The sequence below is a fragment of the Myotis myotis genome, unplaced genomic scaffold, assembly GCF_014108235.1.
Source record: "Myotis myotis isolate mMyoMyo1 unplaced genomic scaffold, mMyoMyo1.p scaffold_m19_p_15, whole genome shotgun sequence".
Taxonomy (NCBI): domain Eukaryota; kingdom Metazoa; phylum Chordata; class Mammalia; order Chiroptera; family Vespertilionidae; genus Myotis; species Myotis myotis.
Genome location: NW_023416319.1, coordinates 43827184 through 43853356, shown reverse-complemented (window position 1 = coordinate 43853356; position 26173 = coordinate 43827184). Strand labels below are relative to the sequence as shown.

At 54.0% G+C, this 26173-nt stretch overlaps 1 protein-coding gene and 1 pseudogene across 22 annotated transcripts in view; both read left to right on the top strand.

Moving 5' to 3' along the window:
• The window catches only part of CAMK2G (calcium/calmodulin dependent protein kinase II gamma), a 59192-nt gene that overhangs the window by 13326 nt on the left and 19693 nt on the right, over positions 1 to 26173 (top strand). For 11 of the 22 annotated variants that reach the window (XM_036337144.1, XM_036337160.1, XM_036337150.1 and 8 more), the window contains 12 exons: positions 34 to 93; positions 7774 to 7828; positions 8658 to 8723; positions 13344 to 13416; positions 13568 to 13670; positions 14102 to 14185; positions 14974 to 15068; positions 15605 to 15727; positions 19531 to 19614; positions 19855 to 19897; positions 22495 to 22557; positions 24488 to 24531. In XM_036337144.1, the coding sequence (XP_036193037.1) occupies positions 34 to 93; positions 7774 to 7828; positions 8658 to 8723; positions 13344 to 13416; positions 13568 to 13670; positions 14102 to 14185; positions 14974 to 15068; positions 15605 to 15727; positions 19531 to 19614; positions 19855 to 19897; positions 22495 to 22557; positions 24488 to 24531 (893 nt within the window). The remainder of the gene's footprint in view (positions 1 to 33; positions 94 to 7773; positions 7829 to 8657; positions 8724 to 13343; positions 13417 to 13567; positions 13671 to 14101; positions 14186 to 14973; positions 15069 to 15604; positions 15728 to 19530; positions 19615 to 19854; positions 19898 to 22494; positions 22558 to 24487; positions 24532 to 26173) is intronic. The other 11 variants (XM_036337163.1, XM_036337153.1, XM_036337156.1 and 8 more) reach the window with 2 other exon arrangements.
• LOC118670286 lies at positions 10148 to 10516 on the top strand (annotated as a pseudogene).

Here is a 26173-nt window from a genome sequence, read left to right as displayed (position 1 = left end):
TGATTTCTTTTGGTTTTTCTCCTCTGCTTTTAGATCACCAGAAACTAGAACGTGAGGCCCGGATATGCCGACTTTTGAAACATCCAAACATTGGTAAGTGCACTTATATACGAGTACTCTATTTTTGGGGCGTTTTGTAGCAGGGGCTGGAGAACGGAGGTTCGCTGCCTTTTGTATATGGAACTACTTCGGACCCTGGGCCTTGGCCTGCCTGGTGTCTTGTTTTTCCCAAGCGGGAAAGCAGCTGTGTCTTGCTCAGAATTCTGGGGCATTCTAGTTTTGAGGCCTGGGTGTCTTCATGCCTGCAGTGCCATCTCAGGGCTGGGATGTGCGATGTCGGAACAGGCTTCACACCCCGTTTCTTCCCTCCTCCTTCTATCTTGGGGCTGAGGCCCAAGGTCCTTAGCCTGTGAGGCTCTGGGCTGGTGTCCCTCACCAGGGCCCTCCACGGCCGTCAGGAACGGGTCCGGATTTTGTTTCTGGACTTGAAAGAGTTTTGTTCCTGTGGCGGTGTCGTGCACGCTCTGGGGGTTTCCATGGTGCTCCTGTTTGTATTCCCCAGAGCCAGGGAAGCAAGCCGCCCACCCGCCTGGCTTGTCTGGAGAAGGGGTGGCAGGAGCCACTTGGATGGGGAAGGAGAAAAACGCAGAGGATTTCTTCCTGCTCCCACCCTGACTTGGGGGACAAGAGCACATTGTTGGTTGTTCTAAAGCCTGAGGAGGTTTGCCTGCCACAACCCACTCCGGCTCAGTTTTACATTGTTCAGCTGAAACAGTCTCTGCCAAGAGCCTTGGCCCCGATCGGGCGCTTCTCGCAGGGAGGACAGAAGCGGGGCCGGCTGCAGCGTCGGAGCAGAAACCCCGGTCTTGGCTTGAGGCAGAGCGGGGAGCATCTCCTAGGTTCTCCCTGAAAGCCCTGAGTCATCACACAAAGCATGTGTTCCGTGCTCCTCGGGCACAGCCTAAATATCGGGGCCCCCACAGAGCCCCGGAGGCCATCCGCTCCCCTCTGCCCTGGCCAGGCCCGTGAGGCGACCTGCCAAAGCGTGATGCTTCCTCAGCCTCTGGCTCCCCAGATCTGGGGCCAGAGTGCTTCACGTGAGCTATTGCGTGGGAGAGCTGAGGTCGTCCTCCCGCCCAAGGGGAGAGGAGCCGCTCCGAGGTAACCAGAACCCCAGCCATGCAGGGCTTTATAGATCACAATCGGCAGCTTGGGTTACACCCGAGCAGATTGGCATAGCCCGCGCTCCGCTCTGCCTGGCGCAGGGTGCTCCACGGAGCCAACACCTCTCAGCCGGCAGGTCCTGGGCGGGGAACGGCTGGGGCTCCTGGGCGACCTCGAAGGCAGGCTCACACCTGAGAACAGACGGTGCAGACACACACCTGGAACAGCAGTCACAGACCCAGGCGTGTTTTGGTTGGGCTGGCTCCGTGGTCTAAAAACATGTTTTATTATTTTCCAGTCAGTATTTAAGCATGAGATTTTGCATCTTGAAAGAATCCTGTTTCCTAGTCTTTCAGATCAGGAGGCTGGGTTCTGCTGAGCCCACTTCTGTGCGTGCTCAGAATCGGCTGGGGGGCTGGGCAGTGGTGGCCCCCTCGCGCACTGGCCGCCGGCCTTGCCACTCCCTGTTAGCTCCCGGGGCACCACCTGTGGTGCCTGTGGGCGTTGTGAGCTTGTGACCTCTGCCCTAGAAGTTCTAGAACAGGAAGAAAAAGCCCGTGGGTAACTAAAGCCACGCACAAGCACAGAGCACTTTGGTGTTCTAATTCCGGGCCTCAGGGTCTGTGCACAGCAACTTCCTCTCCTGATGCTCCTGGTGACCAGTTCGTAGAACAGTGACCAATCGCCCTCAGGAGGAAGGAGAACCAGGGGAGGGGGAGATGAGGCAGGAGGCAGGGCCAGGTCTGCAGCACCGCGGCACAGGCGTGGTTGACCACATGTTCGGGGCAGGGCGAAGACAACCGAGAAACAACCACGGAGGAATCTAACCCAGCTGGTGTGGCTCAGTGGTTGGCATCAATCTACGAGCCAGGAGGTCACAGTTCGATCCCCGGTCAGGGCAGGGTACACGCCCTGATTGCGGGCTCAATCCCCAGTGTGGGGCGTGCAGGAAGCAGCCGATCAGTGATTCTCTCATCATTGATGTTTCTATCCTTCTCTCTCCCTATCCTTTCCTCTCTGAAATAAAAAAAAATTGTAAAAAATGGGATTCTAGTTGAAAAAAGCTTCTAACCTTTTAAAAATGTATTCCTAGAAATTAGATGTATACTTTTTGACCTTTTAGACTATACTTGGTTTGATAGCCCCTGCTTTGTACCACCTGCCCCCAAGTCAGAATTAAGGCAGATGGAGAGACCATCTACCCTAGCCATCTGCTCTGTAGGGAGACAGCAGGCCCCAGGAAAGGCCGGGCGAGCCATACACACTTTGTTAGCAGCTGATTTCCTAGAACTGTGCTTGCATTTCATGACTGCTCCCAGGTCCTGAGGGATGTTGGTCTGAGGCCCTATTCTGGGGTCAAGGGCAGGGGGAAGAAAAGGTGAGCCAGCACTCTGTCCTGGGAGAGCTGGCTGGCCAGGCTGTCCGGCTTCCGGTGGGAACCAGGCCTCCTGGAGATATGGCAGAGCTGTGGGCCCAGGAGGCCGGGGTTGCCATGGATTCTGACCTGGCTTGTGGCAAGAGAGGAGGCAGTTTTGTCCCCCTCATTCACTATTCCTCTCGTCTCTCCACTGTTCCATCCTTCAGAGCTGTGGCCCTTTTGGCTCCAGCCTCTTTAACTCCATCCCGCAGGGATACAAGTGGACCAGCCGAGAGTGGTGCAGAGTTGAGGAAGCTGAGAGCACAGAGCTCAGGGTCAAACTGACTCGGAAGGGGACTTGGTGCAAGGAGTGAGGCCTCCCCAACTTTATCTGCTCTGTCCCAGGAGTTAAAAGCCTGTCGGAAGAGGGAACCCTAATGTAGACTATGGACTCTGGCTGATCATGGCGTGTCATTGTAGGCTCATCAGTTATAACGAATGTGCCGCTCCGGTGGGGGATGTGGAGAGTGGGGGAGGCTGTGCATATGTGGGGACAGAGGGTATGTGGGAGCCCTGTGCACGGTCTGCTTGGTTTATCTGTGAACCCAATCGCTCTAAAAAATAGTCTGTTAATTTTTTTAAGCCTGTTGGTGATGAGGTGTACTGCAGAACCAAAACCAGCCCCAGGAGAGTGGCCGGGGTGTGGAGTTGAGACGGGGAGACTGCAGGAGTGCTAACCGGCTAGTTTGAATGGAGTGTGTTCCGCCTATGATCTGCCTGCTCCCTGCTCTAAATTCCTCTGATGAATAGACTCCGTCTTCCTTCGTGCTGAGCGGCCCCGGCAGTGTCCCTCCCAGCCCAGCCCTGTGGTTTTAGAGCAGCACTTCTCAAACTTCTTTGTGCCCATGGATCTCCTAGGGATCATGTTAAAATCAGATCTGATTCAGGAGGTCTGGGGTGGCCCTGAGCTTCCTTGTCTCCAGGTGATGCTCACGGTGCTGGTCTGTGGACCATCTCCATGGAAACGCAAAGGTCTGTGGCTTTGGCGTCAAGTCCGGGTTTGAATGGGGGATTTGCTGGTTAGTAGCTGTGATGTTTTTCGGCACATTATTCAGCCCGCCTGTGCCTCCGTGTTGTCATTCGTGCCTCTTTGTGGAGTTGGGAGGGTTCGGCGAGCAAAGGAGGCCTAGGAAATAAAAGGAGATGAAAACACATTCTAACTGCCAGGGATGATCTCTCCCAGACTCCAGCCCCAACTCGGTTCGCAGGTATTTAAGCCCGGCTGCCTTGGGCTCAGGGCCCATGCAGCTACCAGTAAGTGCAGCAAAAATAGTAGCAAAGAAAATGAAGGAAATGTTGAATCGTGACTGAACAGCTCTAAATCCCTACCCACCACTCCTGGGGGCAGCCTCAGGCTCCCCCTGAGCCCCCAGTCACAGGACCTCCTTCCGACTGTGTTTCTTGCTGTGGGTGTTAAGAGTGACACTTTTCCAGTACTTTCTGACCACGGTTTGTTAGTTAAAATATGGCATATTGTTGGGTGTGTCTTTTTTGTATTTGTTTTTTTTTGTTAATTCTCACCTGAGAATATTGTTTCCATTGATTTTTAGAGAGTGGAAGAGAGGCTGGGAGGGAAGGAGAGAAACACTGATGTGAAAGAGACTTAGCCAATGGTTGCCTCCCACACACAGCCCATCCCCAGGAGGGGGCAGGGATCGGGGATTCAACATACAACCCAGGCACGTGCCCTTGACTGGGAATCGAACCTGGGACCCTTCGGTGTGTGGGCCGACTCTAACCACTGGACACACAAGCCAGGGCAGTTGGGTGGTTTTTAAAGAATTGGAAATAGCCACAATATTTGGGTTGTGGCTTTGTCAGTCCTTGAAGATATGAAACATATCAAGTAAGAGTATCTGAGTGGTTTTTGGCCTGTTCTTCCTTCCACCGTTTGTAAAGAACAATAATTAGGCTTATCACTGCCCTGTCATGAACACTACAGTCCTTTCCCCGCTCTTCCTGTCTGTAGACGTGTCTGGCCCTCCTGGGCCTTCCTGCCCTCTCGCCACTGTGGATGGGCGGGGTGTCGGGTTATTTCATTGCACGCACTTTCCTTCTGCCTCATGGCCCTCCGCGCTGTCGTGCTCAGTTCCATTCTGGGGTAAGTGCTGGTTTAAAGGCTGTCTTCCCCACTCCCCTGGAAGCTCTCGGTGGCAGGGCCAGGTTTCTTGTCTTCACAGCTGGGTCCGTGGCATGTACGGCCACGCCTGCTTCAGAGAAGGTGCCGAATGGACGCTGATGAGCGAATCAGAATGGCCAGGGCTAGTGGGGACAGGTTGGAGCTCCTGTGCCTAAGAGGATGGAGAAGGTGACAATATCAAGGGTCTGATGCCCGTTGGTTTTGGCTTCGAGTCTCAGTTCTGCCACTTGGCATGACCTTGAGGGGGTTTCTTTGGAGCCTCAGTTTCCTCTCCTGTTGGTTGGGGGTGAGCAGAAGTTCCTGTCCCCCAGAGTTAGTGTGAGAGGTCAGTAAAACCCGGGGGTAAAGCACTTGGCACAGTGCCCAGGCATCGAAGCAGCTCACGTGTTGGTTGTTACCATTTGGATCATTAGGAGGAATCCGCTCGGTGGGCACTTAGAGAGGTGCAGTCGCGTTTCTCCCTTGTTCTCATTTCCCTTTTAATTTTCTTTACAAATGGAAACCAAGCATCCAAAACGATAGCAGTCTCGTTCAGACACGGGCCTTCCACACCCGCCGGCACCCTCACCGGAGCCCTTCTCTGGGCTGGGTGGCCTGGGAGGGTGAGTCTTCCGCTGCGGCTTCTCCTTCCTCCCACCTGGGCTCTGTGTGTGGCCTCACGGAGAAGGGCAAGTGCCAGTGACTCCCTGTCTGGGCATAGGCCCGGGTGCCCGCCCTGCTCTCAGCCCTGCTGTGCTGTGCGGGGGGTGCGGTGGGGGGAGGGTCCGGGCAGGCTGGCTGGGCGGCAGGACTCCCGGGGCGTGGTGGTCAGCATGGAGCCTGCTGTCCTGTGAGCTGGCCGTCCAGCTGCTGTTAGTCACCTCCCTAACAAAGCTGGTTTTTGGCTTCTGGGACAGCTGATTTCCAGGGGATTATTTGTATTACACACTTTAATGCTTTTTAATAGCAAATTTCTAATTAAATGGAAAGTCCTTTTGGAAGCGAGGGAGCAGCAGCTGCAGCAGGACCCAGCACGCAGCACTGACTGAGCCCAGAGGAGCGCAGTGAGGAGGCGGCGGCAGGGCTTGGGGGCTCCTGTGAGCGCCTGGGTGAGTGGGGCGGGGAGGCACCCGCGCCTGGCTGCGCCCCTTCCTTCTGTCACCTGTGGGCTAGAGAAGCGGGCTCCTGTTTGCCCGAGGACAGGAGAGACCGGGTTGGGAAGTACTGCTGCCTCTGGTCCCAGTGGTAAATCACAGAAATACTGAGTTTGGGGTGGAATTTGGGGTTGAGTAACCAGATCCGATCAAATAAGGTAAGCAGTAAGAAGTGTAAACAGTCCTTAGGCCCTGGTTCAAACCTGGCAGGCCTGAGCCCTTGTGTGTCAAGCGAGGGGAACCATGGCGCCCTAGCGATGGCTTAGTGCCTGGATTTTAGGTTCTGGCTGGTCCCGCTTCGGTGGGGAGGGGATGGAAGGAAGCACCTCAGCCCTGATAAACTGCTCTGACACCAGAAATGGAAGCTGTCGTTTGGGGAAGAGAAAAGGTGGTTTTTCTGTGTCCGAGAACTTCACTGGTTGGCTCGGTGTCGGGCCATTCCTGAAGTGCTCTGTGAGGTGCTCCTGAAACTGCCGAGGGTTGGAGCGAAGGTCAGACAGGGAACTCTTTGGAACAGAGGTTTCCCATCCAGAGAGTTCAGGTGAGGGAAGGGACAGGAACAGCCAGACCGTCAGCCAAAGCGTGGAGCTGTGTTTGCATTAGAATGATGCTCGGAGCTTGGCATTTAACCCAGAGGGTGGCTCTGTGGGCAGAAGCTTGTAGAGAACTCAGACATTAGGTTGGTTTTCTGCCCAAGAGCTCTGGAGGCGGGGAGTGGGAAGGGATTCTGCTCACCAGCCTTCTCTTGCAATTGGTGGGTTGCCATAGTCGGCTCCACGCAATGGCCTCCCAGACCCGTCGATGCTGTTGTAGGTACATTCGTGAATGGTCTCTCTCCCGGGCTCCGTTATTTTGTTGCCTGGGTGTGTAGGCCACTCCGCCTGTCTTATAGGAAACAGTGGTGTAGACGGGTCTTTGGAGACAGATAGAGCTGGATTCACGTCTTAGCCCACCATATCTTTGGCCTTTGGCAAGATATTGTATGTTCCTGCCCTAGCCAGTCTGGCTCAGTGGATAGAGCATCAGCCTGTGGACTGAAAGGTCCTAGGTTTGATTCCATTCCAGGGTACATACCTTGGTTGCAGATTCAAGCCCCGACCTCATGTTATTATATGTTCCTGAACCTACTGTGTCCTCATCTGTAGAATAGGAGTAATACTCATCTTACGATGGTCGTCAGAAATAATAAACTCCTTGAAGGCAGGCACGTTGTCCTTCCTAAACCTAAACCCCCTAGCACAGGGTCTGGCACAGAGTAGGCACTCAGTAGATGCCTGTAGCATAAGTGGTGTATGCCGAGGGCTTACAGAAGGCCTGCGCATAATAAGCACTTAATGTAATGGTTTTTGTTGCCTTCGCGGATTGCCTCCCATGCTCACCATCATCATCTTCGCTCCACATGCCTTCCTGCTGGGATCTCCCTCTCCCACTTCTCCCTTGACTCCTCTGAAAGGGCTCTGGGCTCTCCCACCTTGCCATTCTTTGCACCCCCCCCCCCCCCCCCGTAAGCCTGGTGCCCCTCACTGAGCCTCACATTGTCACTCATCCTATTCCAGGACCAGCTTCTCTCAGACCAGCCCCTCCGACGGTCCCTGCTTTTCTCCATCTTCTTAGTTGCGTCTTCTTAGCTGCGAAGCTTGTCTGAGGTGGTGACCAGGGCGCTGAACCTGGGGCCTGGGTGTCTCCGCGCCGAGACTGCATCACCTTGGATGGGGGAGCACTGGGCACGCCGCGCTCGCTCCTTCCGGAGAGAGCCCTGCGAGGCTGGCAGGAGGGGCGAGGCTGGCAGGAGGGGCGAGGCGAGGCTGGCAGGAGGGGCGAGGCTGGCAGGAGGGGCGGCGGGCGCGGGGTTCCCGGGGAGGAAGGAATAGGATCTGCAGTTCCCTCTGTTAACGTCTGTCCCGTCTCCTCTCTTGCAGTGCGCCTCCACGACAGCATTTCTGAAGAAGGGTTTCACTACCTCGTGTTCGACCTGTAAGTGCACTTTCTGAGGACGCGGGGCCTTTCCTTCAGCTGGTTCCGCAGGAAGGCTCGGGAAAGGCCTGAGCCAGGCCTGAGCTCTGCCCGAAGGGAAGGATTTGATTTTGAGCTCCCGCTGGTCGCGGTGTGTTGCTGAGGGGTCTCTGCTCGCTCGGGGTCTCTCCAGAACGGCCATTGCTGTCGCATTTCTGTTCAGCAGCTCGTCTCGTGCAGCTGCTTTTTTCTTGTTTCTCGGAGTGTGGTCCTTCGTGGAGAAATAGAATACAGCTCTTTGCATGACCTGAGAAATTCTGAGAATTCGTAGGTAGCTTTTGCTAGTGGGAAACGGGGCTCTAATTGGTCTCTCCTCCACTTGGTTGTAGTTTAATATCTTAGCAGTGGCTCTTCACCTCCGGAAGTGCCTCTTTGGTATTTCCAGGGTTGGGTTCTCTGTCCTTAGTCTCATCATTCTTCAGCTTCAAGGAGTAGGTCTGTTCTTTTTGGGCAGCTGCATCTTAGTGTTTATGTTGGTCTCAAAACGATGCCTTTCTGAGTAGGTCGATTATTTTCTCCTCGATCCCGGTAGAGTCATCTTTGCCAGAGGATTAGCTATATCTGTAGGTTAGGAAAGCAAATGTGCAGGAGGAAGGGAAGGCCCATGGTACCCCGAGGAGAAGCCCCATGTCATCGAAGGGCTGGGTGTGTTCTGGGCTCTCGGATGGAACGCACATACAGAGTTAGGGCTTCTTTAAAAGCTGTTCTACAGTATGACTTGCTGCCTGTTGGATGCTAGGGCTGGTTGACTAACCTGCCTCCTCTCATCCTCTTTGTCTGTTGGTTGCAGTGTTACTGGCGGAGAGCTGTTTGAAGACATCGTGGCCAGAGAATACTACAGTGAAGCTGATGCCAGGTGAGACGGGGACCCTGTCGTTCAAGCGTGAATCGTGGCCATCGTAGGGGACCAGGCACTGTGTCTACTTGAAGAGTGTTTGGGGAAGATCAGAGAGCTCTTGTCTGGACAAACACTCTGTAGAGCTGGACTCGGGTGCATTTTGTGGGTGATACAAAAAGCTAAAAATTCAACACTTGCAGACCGGATTTTTTCCAAAGCGCTTACAAGCCTCCATCTCCATCACCCCCAATACCTTTCCTTTGCACTCCCATGTACTTGCAGGCATGCCCAAGGGTTGTCCCTGTCCCTTTTCTTTCCTTTGACAATTTCTACTGTGTATAAAGCATCCTGGGGGTGACCCAGAGATGGAGAAATGTGGTTTCTGTCCCAAAGGGTTAGTAATCCAGCCAGGAGCCTTTCTGCGAGACTTCAGCTTGGCCCACCATGGCCAGCCCCGATGGACTCCTCAGGCCCGAGGACCGTTCTCGGCCACACCTCACAGCCCCAAGCCCCACCTCACAGCCCCAAGCCCCGTGTGGAAGCCCTGGCAGCTCCTTTCTGTGACACAGCAGATTCCTCCCACACCACAGCTCTGGGCGCTTGTTTGGCCTGCCTTTCCCGCCCGGCTCCTCCCCCAGCCCCTAGTTTGCTCAGAGGGTGATGTCCGTACAACCTGGTTTTGATCATCCTGCCTGTAGCTTATCTGGCACATGTGGCAGCTCTAGCTGCCTCTGGAGGGGCAGGAGCGCAGCTTCCTCACAAATTCTCAACTCAGGAGAGGCCATTGTTTGCTGATCAACTTCAGATGCTTCAGCCTCGGGAAGAATTCTCAAGTGGGGAGATGAATTCCAGTGCCAGCAGGGGAGGACCAGGCCGTGGGGCGGGAGGAGGTGGTGATTGCTCAGGGAGCTGGCGGGGAGGAGGGAGAGCTTGGGGGGATGACTGTACCAGTGGGCTTGGCCTGGCTCTGCTGGGACACTTCGCACTTTTGCCATTTTTGGCCAGAAGGCTCTCCCTGCTAGCCGGGCTCTGTTCTAATTATACATTTCTGTGGAGACTCGCCTCTTCAGCTCAGCCTTACAGTCTTTTTGGCCTCCTCTTGGGCTGTGTCCTGTAGGGCGGCCTGAGCCCCCAGGAGCCTCATAAGCCCCTTTGGCTCTGGTGGAAGCCCCAGTGTCAGATTTTAAGGAAGGAGTCGTAAGTCCGGGTCACCAGCCCAGCACTCCCAGACCCTACAAGCCTGTTCCGTATGCCTGGTAGCACTGCTGGCGGGGGCTCCGTTCTCTCAGCCATGTTTCTTCAACCTCAACCTTGGGGCTAGATTTTTATATATATATATGTTTTTATTGCTTTCAGAGGGGAAGGGAGAGGGGGAGAGAGACAGAAACATCAGTGGTGCGGAACTCGCAAGCGCTTTCCTTTTCCTCTTCTGGGGATGGTGACTTCGGCCATTCTCCGTGGCCCAGCGTTGGGCATACCGTTGGAGGCTGTCCTAAAATGCAGCCTTTAACAAAACAAGGCTGTCCCGAACCCCTGGCAATAGAATTGTTTGCCTTGATACCAAGAAGGTTAGGAAAGCACCAACATCTCCACGTGGCGTGTGCCCAGGCCGACTTCGCGGAGTTCGTGCTGTGAGACCTGAGGTTCTAATGAGCTCGTCTAAAACGACGAAGCGTGTCAGAAGGGCCTCTGGTGGGTCCATGTGTGCCAAGTGTGTCTGTGACAGGATCACGCATGCTTTCCTTACTGGGGAGCAGAAAATCGCTGTGAAAGTATTGAAGGCACAAGCACAGAGCCAGAAAGCTAAATAAATTTAAAAATGAAGCTTTCTTTGAGTAATAAAAGCAATTAAAGGGCCAAAAGAAACATCAGTGATGATAGAGAGTCATTGATCAGCCTCCAGGCCCCCTACTGGGGATCGAGCCCGCGACCCAGGCCTGTGCCCTGACTGGGAATGGAACCGTGACCTCCTGGTTCATAGGTCAACTCTCAACCGCTGAGCCACGCCAGCTGAGCGGGCCAGGTGATTATTTTGTTGTTGTGAGGCGCCCTCCTGTAGGTTGTAGAGATTTAGAAGCATCCCTGGCCTCTACCCACTAGATGCCAGTCGCAGCCAACCCCTCAGTTGTGACAACCAGAAATGTCTCCAGGCATTGCCAGATGCCCCTTGGGTGGCAGAATTGTCCCCCAGTTTTCATCGCCGCTCTAGACTGTCGACACTCTGCCAGGAGTTTGACTGTAAGTGGGGCAGAATGGTTGGGAGTTGGGCAGCCTCATTCAAGAATCAGCATGACTGTGACTCTTAGTTTGTCTTTTTCTTAGCAAAATCATGATCAGAAATGCTCCTTTAGCCACTCTGTTTTGTTTGTTAAAATTTTTTTTTTTATGAGTGTATTTGAGCAAAACTGACAATTGCCAGGAAGCAGAATCTCAACTGGTTGAGAAAATGCTCTAGAAAATGGCAGTTTTACCACTTACGTTATACATCAGAGTCTAAGAGCAAGCCGAAAGGGGGTTACATTGAAATCCATTGGTGATAGATTAGGGAGGTAGGAGAAACCAGAGGAGGAAATCTCTGGGGTTGGATAAAAAGTAAACCAAACAGACACATCCTTCTTTTACATTTGTGGGTATAGTTGACATGATAATAACAATGAAGGAATTTGTGGTGCTCTGGGGGGGTGACTGTGCTTTGAGAAGTGGGGTGGGGGAGAGGGGAGCGATTGTTTTGATATCCAAGGCTATGTAGTCAGGTATGTTATTTTAGATGCAAAAAGATGACCGGCTCAGTTAAGGTGAAGCTTGACCTTTGTTAGGGAAAAATACTGCCTTAGGACACAGCTACCCTCCATGAACTGCTTTTAGTTTAGAAAGTTTTCGTTTCAGATCATCCTATGTGGTTACTTTTGGTCTCTGAGTTTGTAAAGCTGCCACGCAGGCCTCCCCTGAACTTGTCAGGTTTAGTAGGTGGTCCCTTTTTTGTCCACACTTCCCCCTTTTGTCATAAATCAATCCAAAGGATGCATTGATGACCAGCCTTTTGGTTGGATAATGTGGTCCCACGGTGCTAGGAAGGCTCATTCTTAGGAAGTCTTAGTGTCAGCTTTTTCTCGCTGATCCATGGACCATTGGGGATGGGACAAGACCGTAAACCTGAATGGAAGTTAAGGCTGAATTTTTCTCAAAAGTGAAAAGCAGATACAGTGGAACCTCGGTTCTCGAACTTCATTCATTCCAGAAGGCTGTTCAAGAAACGATTGGTTCGGAAACCAATCATTTTTTTCCCATTAGAAATAATGTAAATTAAATTAATCCTTTTTTTAAAATCCATTCCGGACCCCCAAATGATTCCCTGGGTTGTGTGTGTGTGTGTTTGTGTGTGTGTTTAATATTTTTATTGATTTCAGAGAGGAAGGAAGAGGGAGAGAGGGGTAGAAACATCAGTGATGAGAGAGAATAATTGATCAGCTGCCTCCTGCACGCCCCCCACTGGGGATCAAGCCCACAATCTGGGCATGGGCCCTGACCGGAATCGAACTGTGAGCTCCTGATTCATAGATCATTGCTCAACCACTGTGCCACCTTGGTACTCTTGATGGCCTCTTTATGTTTTAAAATGTGCTAATCTTTGCCTTCCCCAGCCACAAAAGCATTCTCTCCTTTGCTTGTTGCTTAAGATATGTTTTTTTGTCATGCTGAGGTATCAGCTTGAAAGGGTTGTCAATTCCAAAACCCAGAGTTTGGTTCCACAACTGAGACATTTTTCCTATGACAACTTGGTCAAGAACCGAATTGTTCGAGACGGGAGATTTTTGAGAAACGAGGTTCGACTATAAATGGGAGGCAGTCAGGTCCTATGGGCCTTCATAAAGAAAACCGTACAGACCATTTTTAACCTATAAGCGCTCATGATCCGAGTTTTATTTGTCTCGCTTTTCTATATTTTGCATCTAGTATAACATTTATGTATGGTTTGAGGTCACACTATATACTTAGGTGCTGTGGACCCCTTGGAGGGAAATTGTTTCTTAAAGGTGTCTCTGTACTGGTTTGATCTCCCCTGCCAGATGACAAACCTCAGGGCAGGCACTGAGCCTTACTCATCTTTATAGCCTGTGTGGTGCCTCTAGGTACCCAGTCAGTGTTTAAATGAACATGCGTGTACCTACCCCAAAACAACTTGGGTTAAGTGGACTCTCCTTCCCAAGTTGCCACCACAGGCCTCTTCTCCTAGGACAGAGTTACGAGAGGGGGAAAGAGAAGAGGAAGAGGTTTCCCTTCCCAGGGGTCTGGGGTGTCTCCAATACCTTGGAAACAAACTGGGTTGCGTTGGACCTTCAGTCTCAGGAGGCATGGTGGACGCTGTTCTAGTTGCTCCTTGGCGGTTATCTATCGGGAGACTCTGGACAATCCACTTAATCTGCCTGGGACTCCGTTTCTCCTTCTGTAAAATCGCTTGAGCGAGATGATGTCCACAGCCCAAGGTTATGTCTTTACTGTTCAGTGATGCTCTGTGAGCCCGTGACCCAGCTCTGTGAACCCGTGCTACAGGTTTTACATGCTTCAGTCCACAGCGTGTGGCTGTGAATGAGGTGGTTTAAACTCTCGCCGACATTTCTTTTCCTTCTGCTTTTGCAGCCACTGTATACATCAGATTCTGGAGAGCGTTAACCACATCCACCAGCACGACATCGTCCACAGGGACCTGAAGGTACTCCTCCGGCTCCCCATTCGCTTCCTGCTTGTGAAGTGTTGTCGCCACCTGGTGCCGGATGGCGGTACTACGCGGGCCCACCCAAACTGGGCTCCCTCTGGGCCGAGGGGTAGGTGCCTCACAAGGTTCTGTCTTTTTCCTTACGCAGCCTGAGAACCTGCTGCTGGCAAGTAAATGCAAGGGTGCCGCAGTCAAGCTGGCCGACTTTGGCCTGGCCATCGAAGTCCAGGGAGAGCAGCAGGCTTGGTTTGGTAAGAGTGACCCCGTCTTCCTGGAATGCAGCCCCCGCCCTTCCTCCTCTTCCTGATCTGCCTTCCTCCTCCAGAACTAGCAGCCAGACCCTTAATGGTCCTGGCCTCCTCAGGGACTGGAGGAGAGGGAGGGTGTAGAGCTCCCCGCTGGCCCTACATGACTCAGTGCAGTGAGCCTGGCTGTTGTCAGCACTGTGTTCTTGCTGCCTCTGGGGAGGACGCAAGTTCCTGGTAGGCACATGGACTTGCCCTCTGATTGAGATTCCGGGCACTACAAGAAGCCCAGCCTGTCACCTCTTGCTGCCCATGTCCTGGGAGCTTGGGTAGCAAAAAGCAGCAGAAGTGAGAAGGGACTCGGGGAAGATGGCTGATGTGGATCCAGTGAGAGAGAAGGTGGGTTCAGCGTGCCTCCTCCCTCTCTCCTGCTGCAGGTTTTGCTGGCACCCCGGGTTACTTGTCCCCTGAGGTCTTGAGGAAAGATCCCTATGGAAAACCTGTGGATATCTGGGCCTGCGGTAAGCCCATTCCACACGCACAGCTTCTCGGTGCTAAGGGCCCCTGGCTCGGAGCGAGGGCGAGAGAGAGGCATTGCTCTTCTCCGCGGGGCCCACAAGTGTCTGGTACATGTGAAATCACGGCGTGTGCTCCAGTGCCCCCGGGATGGCCGTTCCCACCACGCCCTGGTCCCAAGTACTTTCCGTTCTATTACATCTCCTTGAAGAGGGATTTGCCCACGCCTTAGAGCAGTGGTTCTCAACCTTCCTAATGCTGAGATCCTCTAACCCTTTGCGGTCCAATGTTATTTTTGGAATTCAAACAGTCTGGTCCAAATTAATTGACGGGATTGAATGTTGAACTTTTTAATGTTCTTATTGCTGGACGTTGGACCGGAAAGGATTAATACAGTTCCTCATGTTGTGGTGACCCCCAATTTCATTGTTACAAATTGAACATAATTAAAGCATAGTGATTAATCACAAAAACAATATGTAATTATATATGTGTTTTCCGATGGTCTTAGGCGACCCCTGTGAAAGGGTCGTTCGACTCCCAAAGGGGTCGCGACCCACAGGTTGAGAACCGCTGCCTTAGAGGATGTGCTGTGCCTCAAGAAATCCCTGGCGTGGCTTGATGTCATGGGGAGTGAAGCATAGCAGGAAGGGCTGGAGGCCCGGCATCGTTGACCAGGATCCACTTCTACCTCTGCTGTGGCCCTTGACTCTCTGGGTGGCTCTGAGTCCTGTGTGGGTTTTCCTCAGCAAAGAGAGCGACTCACCCCAGTGACCTGTGTTCTGTCTCGTAGGAGTCATCCTGTATATACTCCTGGTGGGATACCCCCCCTTCTGGGATGAGGATCAACACAAGCTGTATCAGCAGATCAAGGCCGGAGCCTATGATGTAAGGACCCATTTGTTCCTACCCCGTGGTCTCTTCCAAGGGAGGGGGCAGGGTGCCAGGAGGGGGCGGGGGGCTTGGAGGACTCAGGGACTGGCATACAGGTCTCCATTCTTGCCACCCACTGTCCCAGGGAGTGACTTTTTTGCAGCCTTCTTGGTGTCTGTAAAACCAAGGAGCCCGCTGAAACCCTTGTGCATGGAGGGGTGGTGTGCCGTCTAACACAGGGACAAGGAGTCTGGCACTTCCTCCGCTGCGGTGGGGCCTGGGGCACGTTGCTGAATCACTGCTTCCTCCCAGTAGATAGGCAGGGTTGAACCAGAAGATGTTGGAGTCTCTTTCCTGCTCTGAGCTCGTATTCTAACCATGATTGCTGGCTTCCTGTGCTGACACAGGTGCTGGGATACCCCAGGGCTTCCCTAACTCCTTCCCGGGCAGCTTTAGGTAGCACACACTACCCCTCTGATGAAGATAGAGCCTACCTTTCAGGGTGTGAGGCTTACCAATTTCATATCCCTCCTGCCCCTTCTGCTCCTCAGTTCCCATCACCAGAGTGGGACACGGTGACCCCTGAAGCCAAGAACCTGATCAACCAGATGCTGACCATAAACCCCGCAAAACGTATCACAGCCGACCAGGCTCTCAAGCACCCATGGGTCTGCGTAAGTGTCTTCACCCAGGATGGAGGAGATCAGTGTGCCCTCGCACCCTCCTCACCCTTTTTATTAACGAGCAGAGGATAATTATTCTGGGCCCTGAGCAAGGACTCAGCAGAGAGGGAGGGGCCCGGAGCTTGGAGGGATTCAGGGAGGCATATGGGGCTAATTGGCCTCTGTCCGTCTCTCTCCCATTCACTTGTCAGGTGTGAGTTGGTTCTGATCTTGAACGAGGGCTTTTCTGCAGACTCTAGGTCAGTGGTTCTCAACCTTGGCTGCACATTAGAATCACCTGGGAATCTTTTTAAAATCCTGATTTCTGGGCCTCATCCTTCCGAAATTCTGTTTCTTTGTTATGGGGTGGGGCCACAACATTAGTAACAAAGAAACAGAATTTCCGGAGGATGAGGCCCAGAAATCAGGATTTTAAAAAGATTCCCAGGTGATTCTAATGTGCAGCCAAGGTTGAGAACCGCTGTTCTAGGTAGTTGATGAGAGAAAGCAGCTGGCACAGCCCAAAGTGAATTGCCAAACTTACGGTGCATATTCCGACTTTAGCTCTCATACAAACTCTAATGGAAATGTAACCAAGACTCAGCAGTAACAAAGGGGGGCTCTGAACAATTAAAAAGAGCACCCTGAATTCAGTCATAAAGCTCACCCTAGGAGAGCCCTGGGGCCTCTCAGTGTGGGTGCGCATACTCTCGTTTCCACACACAGTCCTAGCAAGCTGAAATCATCGGTTCAAGCAAAGCAGAGGGTTTGCTACAGCTAGGCCATCTGACAGCCGTAATGCATTTATTTATTATTCCTGTGTTTTCTGATTGCCTCTTGGGTGCTGGTCACCATGTGGGTGCTGGAGATACGAAGATGAATGAGGCATGGTCCCTCCCCCAAAGATCGCAAAGATTATCCAGGGAGACGGGCACTCAAATACACAACCACTCTGTGATGTGACAAGTACATAAAAGAATCTACTGAGTGCTTAGGTGCACCTGCAGTCTCTGAGGGAGGTAGGATTACTGAGGGCTGCATGGAGGAGGTGACCAGGAGTTCCTCGGGATGATAACCTGCAGACAGGTTAGCTTGGGCCAGGGTGAGAGGCCACAGGGAATTGTAGTGGGTTTAAGGAATGTTAGTTTGCAAGAGAATGAAGCCCATACAGGTTTCTGCCTAAGGAGTTTAGATTTTATTCTGAAAACATGGGGAACCATTTGTAATTAAGAAAAACCACTTTGGAGGCTGTGTAGAAAATGGATGGAAAAGGAAAGAGGCTGGGGGCAGAGAGCTCAGGACGCTTGTCATTGTCTCGACAAAGCCAGGTGAGGTCTCGGCTAAGGATAATGATACAGTGGGCAGTGTGGCAAGAAGAGGACAACTTTGAGATATTTGGGAGACCGAAAGCATCGAAAGAATTGAGTAACTAGTTGGATTTGGGGAGAAGAGAGAGGGCTCTCTGGGGCTGCCAGGTGTTGAGTTGATAACTGATGGAGGGTGGTACCATTCACTGACCCAGAAGAAACCCAGGAGAGAAGCCAGTTTGTGAGAAAATACGCTGATTTTAGTTTTGCACATATGAGTACGGTGTTCGAGGGCCTCCGGCTGGCGACGTTCCGAGGGTGGTTAGAAACACGGTTCCAGAGACTGGAAAAGTGAAAAGTGAAAAGTTGGAAATGCAGGTTGTAGTCGTTTTTGTATAGGTGCTGTTGAGGCTGTGGAAATGGGTGGGGTTGCTTCTTTGCTAGTTGACTTTTCACTGTGGGCTTGTATAAGAGAAGAGATGGCCACTGAACACGGCATGTCGCGCCGGAGTTAGAGGAGCCTGCAAAGGGACCGAGAATGAGAACTGCCGTGTAGGAGGAGGAGCAGGAGCAGGAGCAGGAGACCCTAAGAAACAGGAGGTTTTAGTAAGGGAGTGTCTGTAATCACACGCTTTAGAGCAGCGGTCGCCAACCTTTCAGACCTCACAGACCACTGGTTGGCAACCGCTGCTCTAGAGAGTCCAGTAAAGACAGAAAAGAATCCATTGGTTCTGACCGATTAGAGGCCATTGTTTCATTGTGTTGCTGATGGAGGCAGGGGAGTGGGGTAGACCTGTGTAGCCTGTTTTCTGTGAGGTGAAGAGCGAATGGGGCTGAAGGGAGAAAGAAGTGGTACTACTTAGAAAAGACAGATGGGTTAGGCCAGGGGTCCTCAAACTACGGCCCGCGGGCCACATGCAAATACAAATATTGTATTTGTTCCTGTTTTGTTTTTTTACTTCAAAATAAGATATGTGCAGTGTGCGTAGGAATTTGTTCATAGTTTTTTTTTAAACTATAGTCCGGCCCTCCAACGGTCTGAGGGACAGTGAACTGGCCCCCTGTTTAAAAAGTTTGAGAACCCCTGGGTTAGGCCGCCGTGTTCGGCAAACCGCGGCTCGAGAGCCACATGCGGCTCTTTGGCCCCTTGAGTGTGGCTCTTCCACAAAATACCGACTCCTGCGCATGGGCCATGAAGTTTCAATCGCACTGTATGTGTGCGCCTGCACGTGGTATTTTGTGGAAGAGCCACACTCAAGGGGCCAAAGAGCCGCATGTGGCTCGCGAGCTGCAGTTTGCCGACCACTGGGTTAGGGGAGTTTTAAAATTTTTGTTTAAGGAGAGGCTTGACTACAATATATAGATTGTAGAGAAGAATATAATCTGGAGTAAGGGGTTAAAAATATTAGCTGATTGAGGAAGCAAAGGCCTGGATAGCTCCAAGCCCAGGGGGAGGGGTCAGCGCTGGACTTGCGGGATGGATGCTGCTGCTGAGACCCAGATGAGGTGCAGGTGGGTGACAGTCAGCCTGAGGGTGGGGGGTGTTGAACTTGAGGTTCTTTCTTGATGAGCCGTCCTTCCTCTTGGTGCGGAAGTTGACACTCTGGAGGCAGAGGTGGAATGCGAGAGGAGGTTGGGGGAGTTGCTCTGGGAACCAGGAAAGGGAGCAGCCCGGGGATGGGGGAGAGACGGCCGAGTGGCCCCGTGGGTTGTGGGCTCCAGGCGGCATGTGGTAGGATGTCTTTTTCTGGCAGGCTGGCCAAGACAGCAGCAGCAAAGGGAGGTCGCGAGTAGCTGAAACTGGGCTCTCGGGAATAGGGGAAGTAGGGTGTCCTGGGGGTCGTGTGGCAGGCCCCACCCTCCACTGTCCTGTCTGTCTCGGTGGCTGCGAGGACATGGCCGGTCTGTGCTGTGTGGTAACCGATGCTTGTGCCGCTGACCCCGAGTCACCTGAGAGTGCGTATCATGTCCCGCGGCCCCTGTGTAAGGGGGAAGGAAGTTAGCACTAAGACGGTGAAGAAAACTTCCTTCCAGAATGATAAAGAGCTCCTGAGATCACAGCTTCGTTTAGGCCCTTGTCGGGGGCACGTTAAGAGGAGTTTCTTGGGAGGAACCAGCGTTCTCTGTCGAGGGCAGGACCCCGGGCTGTTGTCACTGCTCGAGTCGGGGACTCGGTCGCTGCTCAGTCACAGCTGCTGCAGGCGGCGGGCACGAGGGTCACAGCACGCAGGAACTCCCCGTCCTTCGCCTCCGCTTCGCAGAGGATGAGCGTGCTCCTCGGGCCCCCTCCTCACGGAGCGCGGTGTCTCGTGGTCAGATTCTTGTCCTTCCCTAACCTTGAGTTCTGGGTCGTGCTTTTGTTCTAAAAGCCGTTTTCATGCCCGTGACCTCATTTTCTCTTCTGAGCGCCTGTAGGGTGGCTTGAGTGCATGGCCGTCAGCGCAGGGACTAGGGTGAGGGGCAGAGAATCTCGCTGGGGACTCACGGGCATGTCTGTCTGGCTTCCAGCAACGGTCCACGGTGGCCTCCATGATGCATCGTCAGGAGACGGTGGAGTGCTTGCGCAAGTTCAATGCCCGGAGAAAACTGAAGGTGAGTCTTGCCTTCCGGGCCCCCGGCGCCCTGAAACCGTACCTCTGACAGTGTACCCCCTGCCCCATCACAGAAGGAAGCTCTCCTCCCGGCAGGAGCTGAGCTGTGAAAGCTGCACCTGGAGGAGGTCCTGAGAGACCTGATGTCTTCAGGCTCCAGCCAGCAGCTGCCCTCTGCCTGGGACCAGGCACCCCTCTTCCGGGGTCCGGTTGGGTTCACAGGACCCTCTTCTTTCCACAGGGTGCCATCCTCACGACCATGCTTGTCTCCAGGAACTTCTCAGGTATGTTTTCCCAGCCGGGCACTCTGATTCCACTGAGGTGAGTGGGTCAGAACAGGGCGTTGCCATGTGCTGCCGTCCTAGTGCTGGTGTCTCGGCCACCCCTGGACCAAGATGACGAGGACCCTGCTGCTGCTGCTGGGCCCTGGGACCTGGTATCCAGGGGCTTTCCTCGGATTTGGGTTTATGAGCTCTGTTCCTGGAACCACCCAGGGAGCAGCCTGCCCGGCCTCCCACTTACCTGGTCCCTGGGAATTCTGATTTCATTCTCTGAAGAACTGGCAGCACTCTGAAGATTTTAGCCCATCTCTAGGGTGTTGGAGGATGTGCCGGGGGAGGCCGAGATGAGAGGCAGGGAGGCTGCTCAGTCGCCACCAGTAATTTGCAGATTTTGGGATGCTCTCTACTCCATTGTGTCCAAGTAGAGGTGACTGGTGGACATTACTCCAGATGCGTGAGCCTTTTCAGCAACGGTGCTTAAAATGTTCTCTGCGATATTAGCTGTGAAAGTGAAGAAACAAAGACCAGCAGGGCAGAGGGGGAGGCACTTGCTTAAATTTGCATGAGGAATGAGGGAAGTTGGGACCAGTGCTTTGTAAATCACACTTGACATTTCTTTTTAAGATGCAAGACACTCCGCCTCCTCCCCACCCAGCCCCCAGCCCCACCCCGTCATTGTTTGCCCTCAGCTGGGAAGCACAGTGGCTTTTCTGTGAGAAAAAGATTCATGTCAGGACTCCCTGAAGACAGAAGTCCTCTTCTCTGCTTGCCCTTTTCCATGCTCTCCCCTCCCCCTGACCCCCGGACCCACTGCTTTGGTTCAAGACGCCCTGCTCTCAGTCCTACAACAGGATCCGCTCCCTTGCTTTCCTTCTGCACTGCCATGGAGAGGGTGGGCGGGGAGGCTGGCACAGCAGCCACTCTGGGCAGAGGTTGCTCCCTCGAGCCTGAGTCCTGGTGGGATCATCCGTGTTGGTTCCGGGCAACCTGAACCCCTGGCTCTGAGGAAGCCACAGGGCGCGGACATGGGGCCTCCAGAGCCGTAGCCCAAGTAAGAGCCACAGGGCCCTGGAGGGTCAGGACTGGAGAGTGAGCCAAGAGTGTCCCCCAGGCCGTCCCCTTGTCCCTGTGTTGGGGACACCACGAGGGGAAGTCCACCACTCGCAGGAGGGCAAGTCCCACCTCGTGCCCCCAGTGCTGCTGCTCATTCCTCACAGTGTCTACGTTCTTGGTTTAAGAGCCTTTTGTAGGACACTCAAGGGCGTTTCTGCATTGCCCCTAGAACGGTGATCCGTTCTCTCTCTGAGTGGAAGGAATGTGAAGACCGGCCGCTGGGAAATCAGTAGCATGTGCCCGGCCCCGTGGCCTTGGGCCTCTGCCTCTTTCCAGGAAACCGGTGGCCTGGTCTCGGGAGGTCGGTCTCTGTTAGAACAAAGCACCTCCGCTAAGCCCTAAAGCGCCGCCTGCCCTCGCTGCCCGGCCTCCTCCGGCCTTTGCGTTCCCTTCGCCCTGGGCCAGAGGAGACCGACAGCTAAGACACTGCAAGGCTCAGATGACCTTCCTGCCCCGCCTCTGGGCAGGTGAGGACAGGGCCCGTCTCAGGAGCCTGCAGAAAGGGGTGTGCAGGTGGAATCCAGAAGGAAGGTCACCAGTGTGTCTGGCTGTGTTCTGAGTAGATCCCAGACAGGGCGTAGCGTAGCCCGGAACCCTAGCGCAGTGGTTGACAAACTGCGGCTCGCGAGCCACATGCGGCTCTTTGGCCCCTTGAGTGTGGCTCTTCCACAAAATGCCGACTTCTGCGCATGGGCCACGAAGTTTCAATCGCACTGTACGTGCGCGCCCGCACGTGGTATTTTGTGGAAGAGCCACACTCAAGGGGCCAAAGAGCCGCATGTGGCTCGCGAGCCGCGGTTTGCCGACCACTGCCCTAGCGGGTTGGCTGGTGGCAAAATCAGGGCTCCTGCTGTGGATTGCTTGGGCAGCGTGGGCTTTCTGTCTGGGCCTCGCTTCTTGGCATCTTCACCCTCGGAACCCTGAGGAACACAGGGTGTGAAAAGCTGCCCCTCTGGCTCCCTGCCTGAGAGGGAGAGCAGCCCGTCTCTAAGGAGCCAGGGATGTGGGACGTCCGTGACCTTCCCGGGCCCTGAGTGCTCGTCTCTCCACCGTCCAGAAAGCGGCCAGAGGAGCGGGCTGCCCTGTGCGTGGGGCTCTCTGAAAATGGCCCCCTGGGGAGAAAGGTTGGGAAGTGGGGCTCAGTGTCCTCACAGCCTCTCACCAGCCAGGCTCCTCCCTGTAGCCAGACCCTCGCCCGAGGTGGTCACAGGACACGTGCTGGGGCCGTTCCCCCGGAGGGGAGCCGTGGCGTTCCCTGCGCCCCGGCTGAGCCCAGTCCTCTCAGGTCCCCAGACTGCTGCCGGGCTGGCTGCACCTGCTCCTCGGCCTCCCCCGGCGCCTTCGCTCCCCCAGCTCGGCTGGCTTGGCCACGCCGCCCGGACCCTGCTGTGCGCGGGCGGCCAGCGGGCTCCTCGCTGGGCATGCTCCTGCGGACTGGCCCGTGGCTTTGCGGCAGCTCTGTGCACTGAGAGACTGTATCCCCTCAGTTGGCAGGCAGAGCTCCGCCCCCGCCTCGCCTGCCGCGAGCGCCGCCGGCCTGGCCGGGCAAGGTACGTGGCATGAGTCCTCCCCGACCGACCGCCTGCCTCGGCTCCCTGCCACCCCACCAGGAGGGCCAGCATGCCAGGCCCACTCACCAGGGAGGCGAGTCCCATGCTTGCGGGCTGAGATGGGCATGCCGATGGACCACCTAACTTGGCATCTGCGAGCGCATTGGTGTTACGGAGCCCCCTAACCAGCCATGCATGCTGGGCGCTTGCCAACTCTCAGGAGGCAATAGCCTGGGGACATGGAGCGGGGCAGCAGGGGGCTTTAGCCTGGCCTCCCTGTGCGGGCCGGAGGACTGGGCTTCAAGGCCCTGTTGGAGACCCCACAGAGGAAGCCACGCCCCTCGAAATGGTGAAGCCTGGCATTTCAGGCCTTCGGTCTGCAAGGCTAGAGAGTGCTGCTGTGGAGACAGCGTCCTGGGTTTGGATCCTAGCCCTGCCACACCCTGAGCAAGCTACATCCGCTCTCCCAGCCTTAGTTTTCTCATCTCTCCGGTGGGGCTAACAAATATCATGGTGGTGATTATGATCATATATGTTGAAGGCTCTCAACCCTGCCTGTACATGACAGACAGCTTGTAAAAAAATACCCATGCTGGGACTCCACCCCAGACCAAAAAAAATCAGAATCCCTAGGGCATGGGGTAGTCTTATGTAAGCATTTTTTTTAAAGCTCCCCAACTGATTCTAATGGGTAGCCGGAGTTAAGAATTCTGATGTATGTAAACCATATAATATAGTAGGTGGTCAGGCCTCGTAGTAAATACGTTAAAAACGTAACTTTCGAATCACCCCATCATGACTAGAGGGAGGTTGGGCCAAAGGCCATTTTGGGGGGTCAGAATTCTTGTGATGGAAGGACCCCTGTTCTCAGTGTAGAGAGGTGGGACTCAGTGTGGGCTGAATGACCACCTGCAGGCACGGGTGGCAGCAGCTAACACTGGCCGAGTACTTGCTATGTGCCAAGCACTCTGCTTAGTGCTTTTCCTGCATGATCCCTTGGGATCCCATCACTGTCCTGTGACCCAGGCCCTGTTTCACCCCATTTTGTGGGTTGAAAAAAGCTGAGGCTCAGATGGGTTCAGCACCTCCCTCCAGGTCACACAGCGAGCAAGTGGTAGAACTAAGATGCAAACCCAGCGAAGTCCAGGGGATCAGACAGTTGAGCTGATTCCATCTCCCTGTGCCTCCCAGACTCTCCCATCTCCTGTCTGCTCCCAGCCATCCTGCACAGAGCTCATCAGCTTGAGCACCGCCCTGTGCTGGCTGGACTCTGTTTAATGCCTTGTCCTTCTGCCCGGTCCTTCTGCCCGGTGGGCTCAGAGAGTGGACGCGGGAAAGGGTGGCAGACAGGACCCAGTAAACCTGGTAAGGACCTGCTCCGTCAAGGCTTCACCCCCCCGGCAGAACCCTCCTGTAGGTGGTCCTGGTCTCTGTGTCTGTGTCTGTCTGTCCTCACGTCTGATCTCCTTCGTGAACTGTGACACTCCCGTTTCTCGAGAACACTCAGATGTCTTGCATCCTTCCGGCTTGGCCATCCTGAGAATCTCCGTGGCACCTAGGGGCGGAGCCCTCACCTTTCACCCTGGCGCTCTGCTCCGGGCCCGGGTGGAAGCTGTCGGAGGCAGAGTGCCCAGCGCCCCGGGCGGCTCGGTACTGAATGTGGTTTCTCCTCCTAAGCACAGTGTGTCCCTGTTTCTGCCGAGCCGTCTTCCATGGCAGAGGAGACCCTGGGGTCCCACCCCGAGGGTCTGATGCTGCTTGAGATGTCCTTCGTGCTTTGGGGCTGCCAGGCAGTGCTCTGCTCCCGGGGGTTTCCGGAGACTCCGGCCCCCTTTGCAGACACAGCAGTCTCTGTGGATCCAGCTGCCAGGCGTCAGGTTGAAGACAGGGTGCAACGCGAGAGACTTGATTTTCCTCTTTGTTTTCACAGCTGCCAAAAGCCTATTGAACAAGAAGTCGGACGGCGGCGTCAAGGTAGGTGTCTCCACCCTTGTAGCCGGAGACCGGCCTCTCTCTCCTGCAGCCATTGATGGGGATTCTTGGCCCCTTATTCCCCCCTTTTCCTGGGACCCTTCCTGTCCTTGCTTTTCTGCTTTAAACCAGAAACCTGTGTGCTCGGAACAGCAGGTTCCCCTGGCCTGAGAGGGCAGAAGGCAGGTGTGTTTCTCCTGAGCCTAGCTGATCCAAAAGACTCCGGGGAACCGATCCAAACGATGGTTTGACTAAAGCTGAATCCTGAACTTGACTTCCAGACAGGTGCCTCATTTGCAGGGCTTTTGACTCTCTGGTTTTTTTTAAAGTCATTTTGGTTAATTTTTTTTCTTTCTTGTTCTTTCTGAAGCACAAACCCTTTTTTATCAAATGAAAGCAAAGTTTGCCTGAAGCCATAATCCTTTTGGTCTTTCCTTACCTCGAAGCACTTCTGGGACCCAGCTCAGCTACCTCTAAGTGAAAGTGTCTTAAACTTTATCAGGGCGTAGGCCCCTCAGAAGCAGGCAAGGGACATGGTATGCACAGCTTTTCCCGTTAGGAAAAGGGAGCTTTCCTGTGGGGCCAGGGAAAGAGGAGGGACTAGGGGCCTGCAGGGGCCAGCGGGAACCCCTAGAGTGAGTGGCTGCTTGGCCAAAGTGGAGGAGAGGTGGCTGGGGGTCCTCACAGGGCCCAAGGTGTCCTGTAGATGCCTTGTCCTGTAGATGCCTTGGGGTCGGAAAGGGCTGGGGACAGGGCATGAGATGGGAGTTCATGCTATCTTGAAGCCTATCAGTTTACACCACGGAGAATTTCAAACTGAAATTATCCAAACCTTTAAATCCCAGCAAACGTTTAAGCTACGCCTTTCCCCAGGATCCTCTGTCCCCAGCTGAGATATACACGTGTGCCCCATTTCCTCGCCCGCCCACCTTCCTCCTCCTCTCATTCTCTGCGTGCTTGCTGCTGTGTACTCCTGCCCCAGGGAGCGGAGCTCGGGCTCTGTGCACGGCTGCTGACATGGTGCTGGGGTTGACCGCTGCCCCCTTCCCGTTATGAGGACATGAGCTGGATGGGTGGAACCAAGATAGGAAAGGTGGCAGATGTAGTCGGAGAGAGATGTTGCATATCTCTGTTTGGGGGAATAGCTAGGATCAATCAACCTTTAGGGAGTGTGTAATAAGTACCTATCTGGCCCAGGGCTGCACTCAGTTCTAGGAGCACCCAAGCGTGTAGAAGCTGATGCTTTAGAAAGAGGTGATGCTGTCTTCTGGCTTTAGGAAGCGGCCAGGTAGTTAAAGAGGAAAACAGACACACCTGGAACCAGCCCAGCACGGAATGGCCTGTGGTACTGGGTCCTACCCGAGATGGTTCTGTTTAAGAAGCTTCTAGGAAAAGCTTCTTGGAACCAAGTCAGCAATTGCCTCTAGGGAGTGGGATTAGAGGCGAGGACAGGGTAGGGAACACACCTTTTGTTCTTTAGTATTTCCTTTGAAATGAGAATGTATTCTATAACATCAGAGCAACAGGAAATGTTTTTATGGTCCTGCCCACCTGGAACTTGGGGTGTGTGGCTCAGGGATGTCAGAGCTACAGCTGGGTTGGTCTGGTTGGGCAGAGGAATTGCAGGGCTATGACAGACCACAGG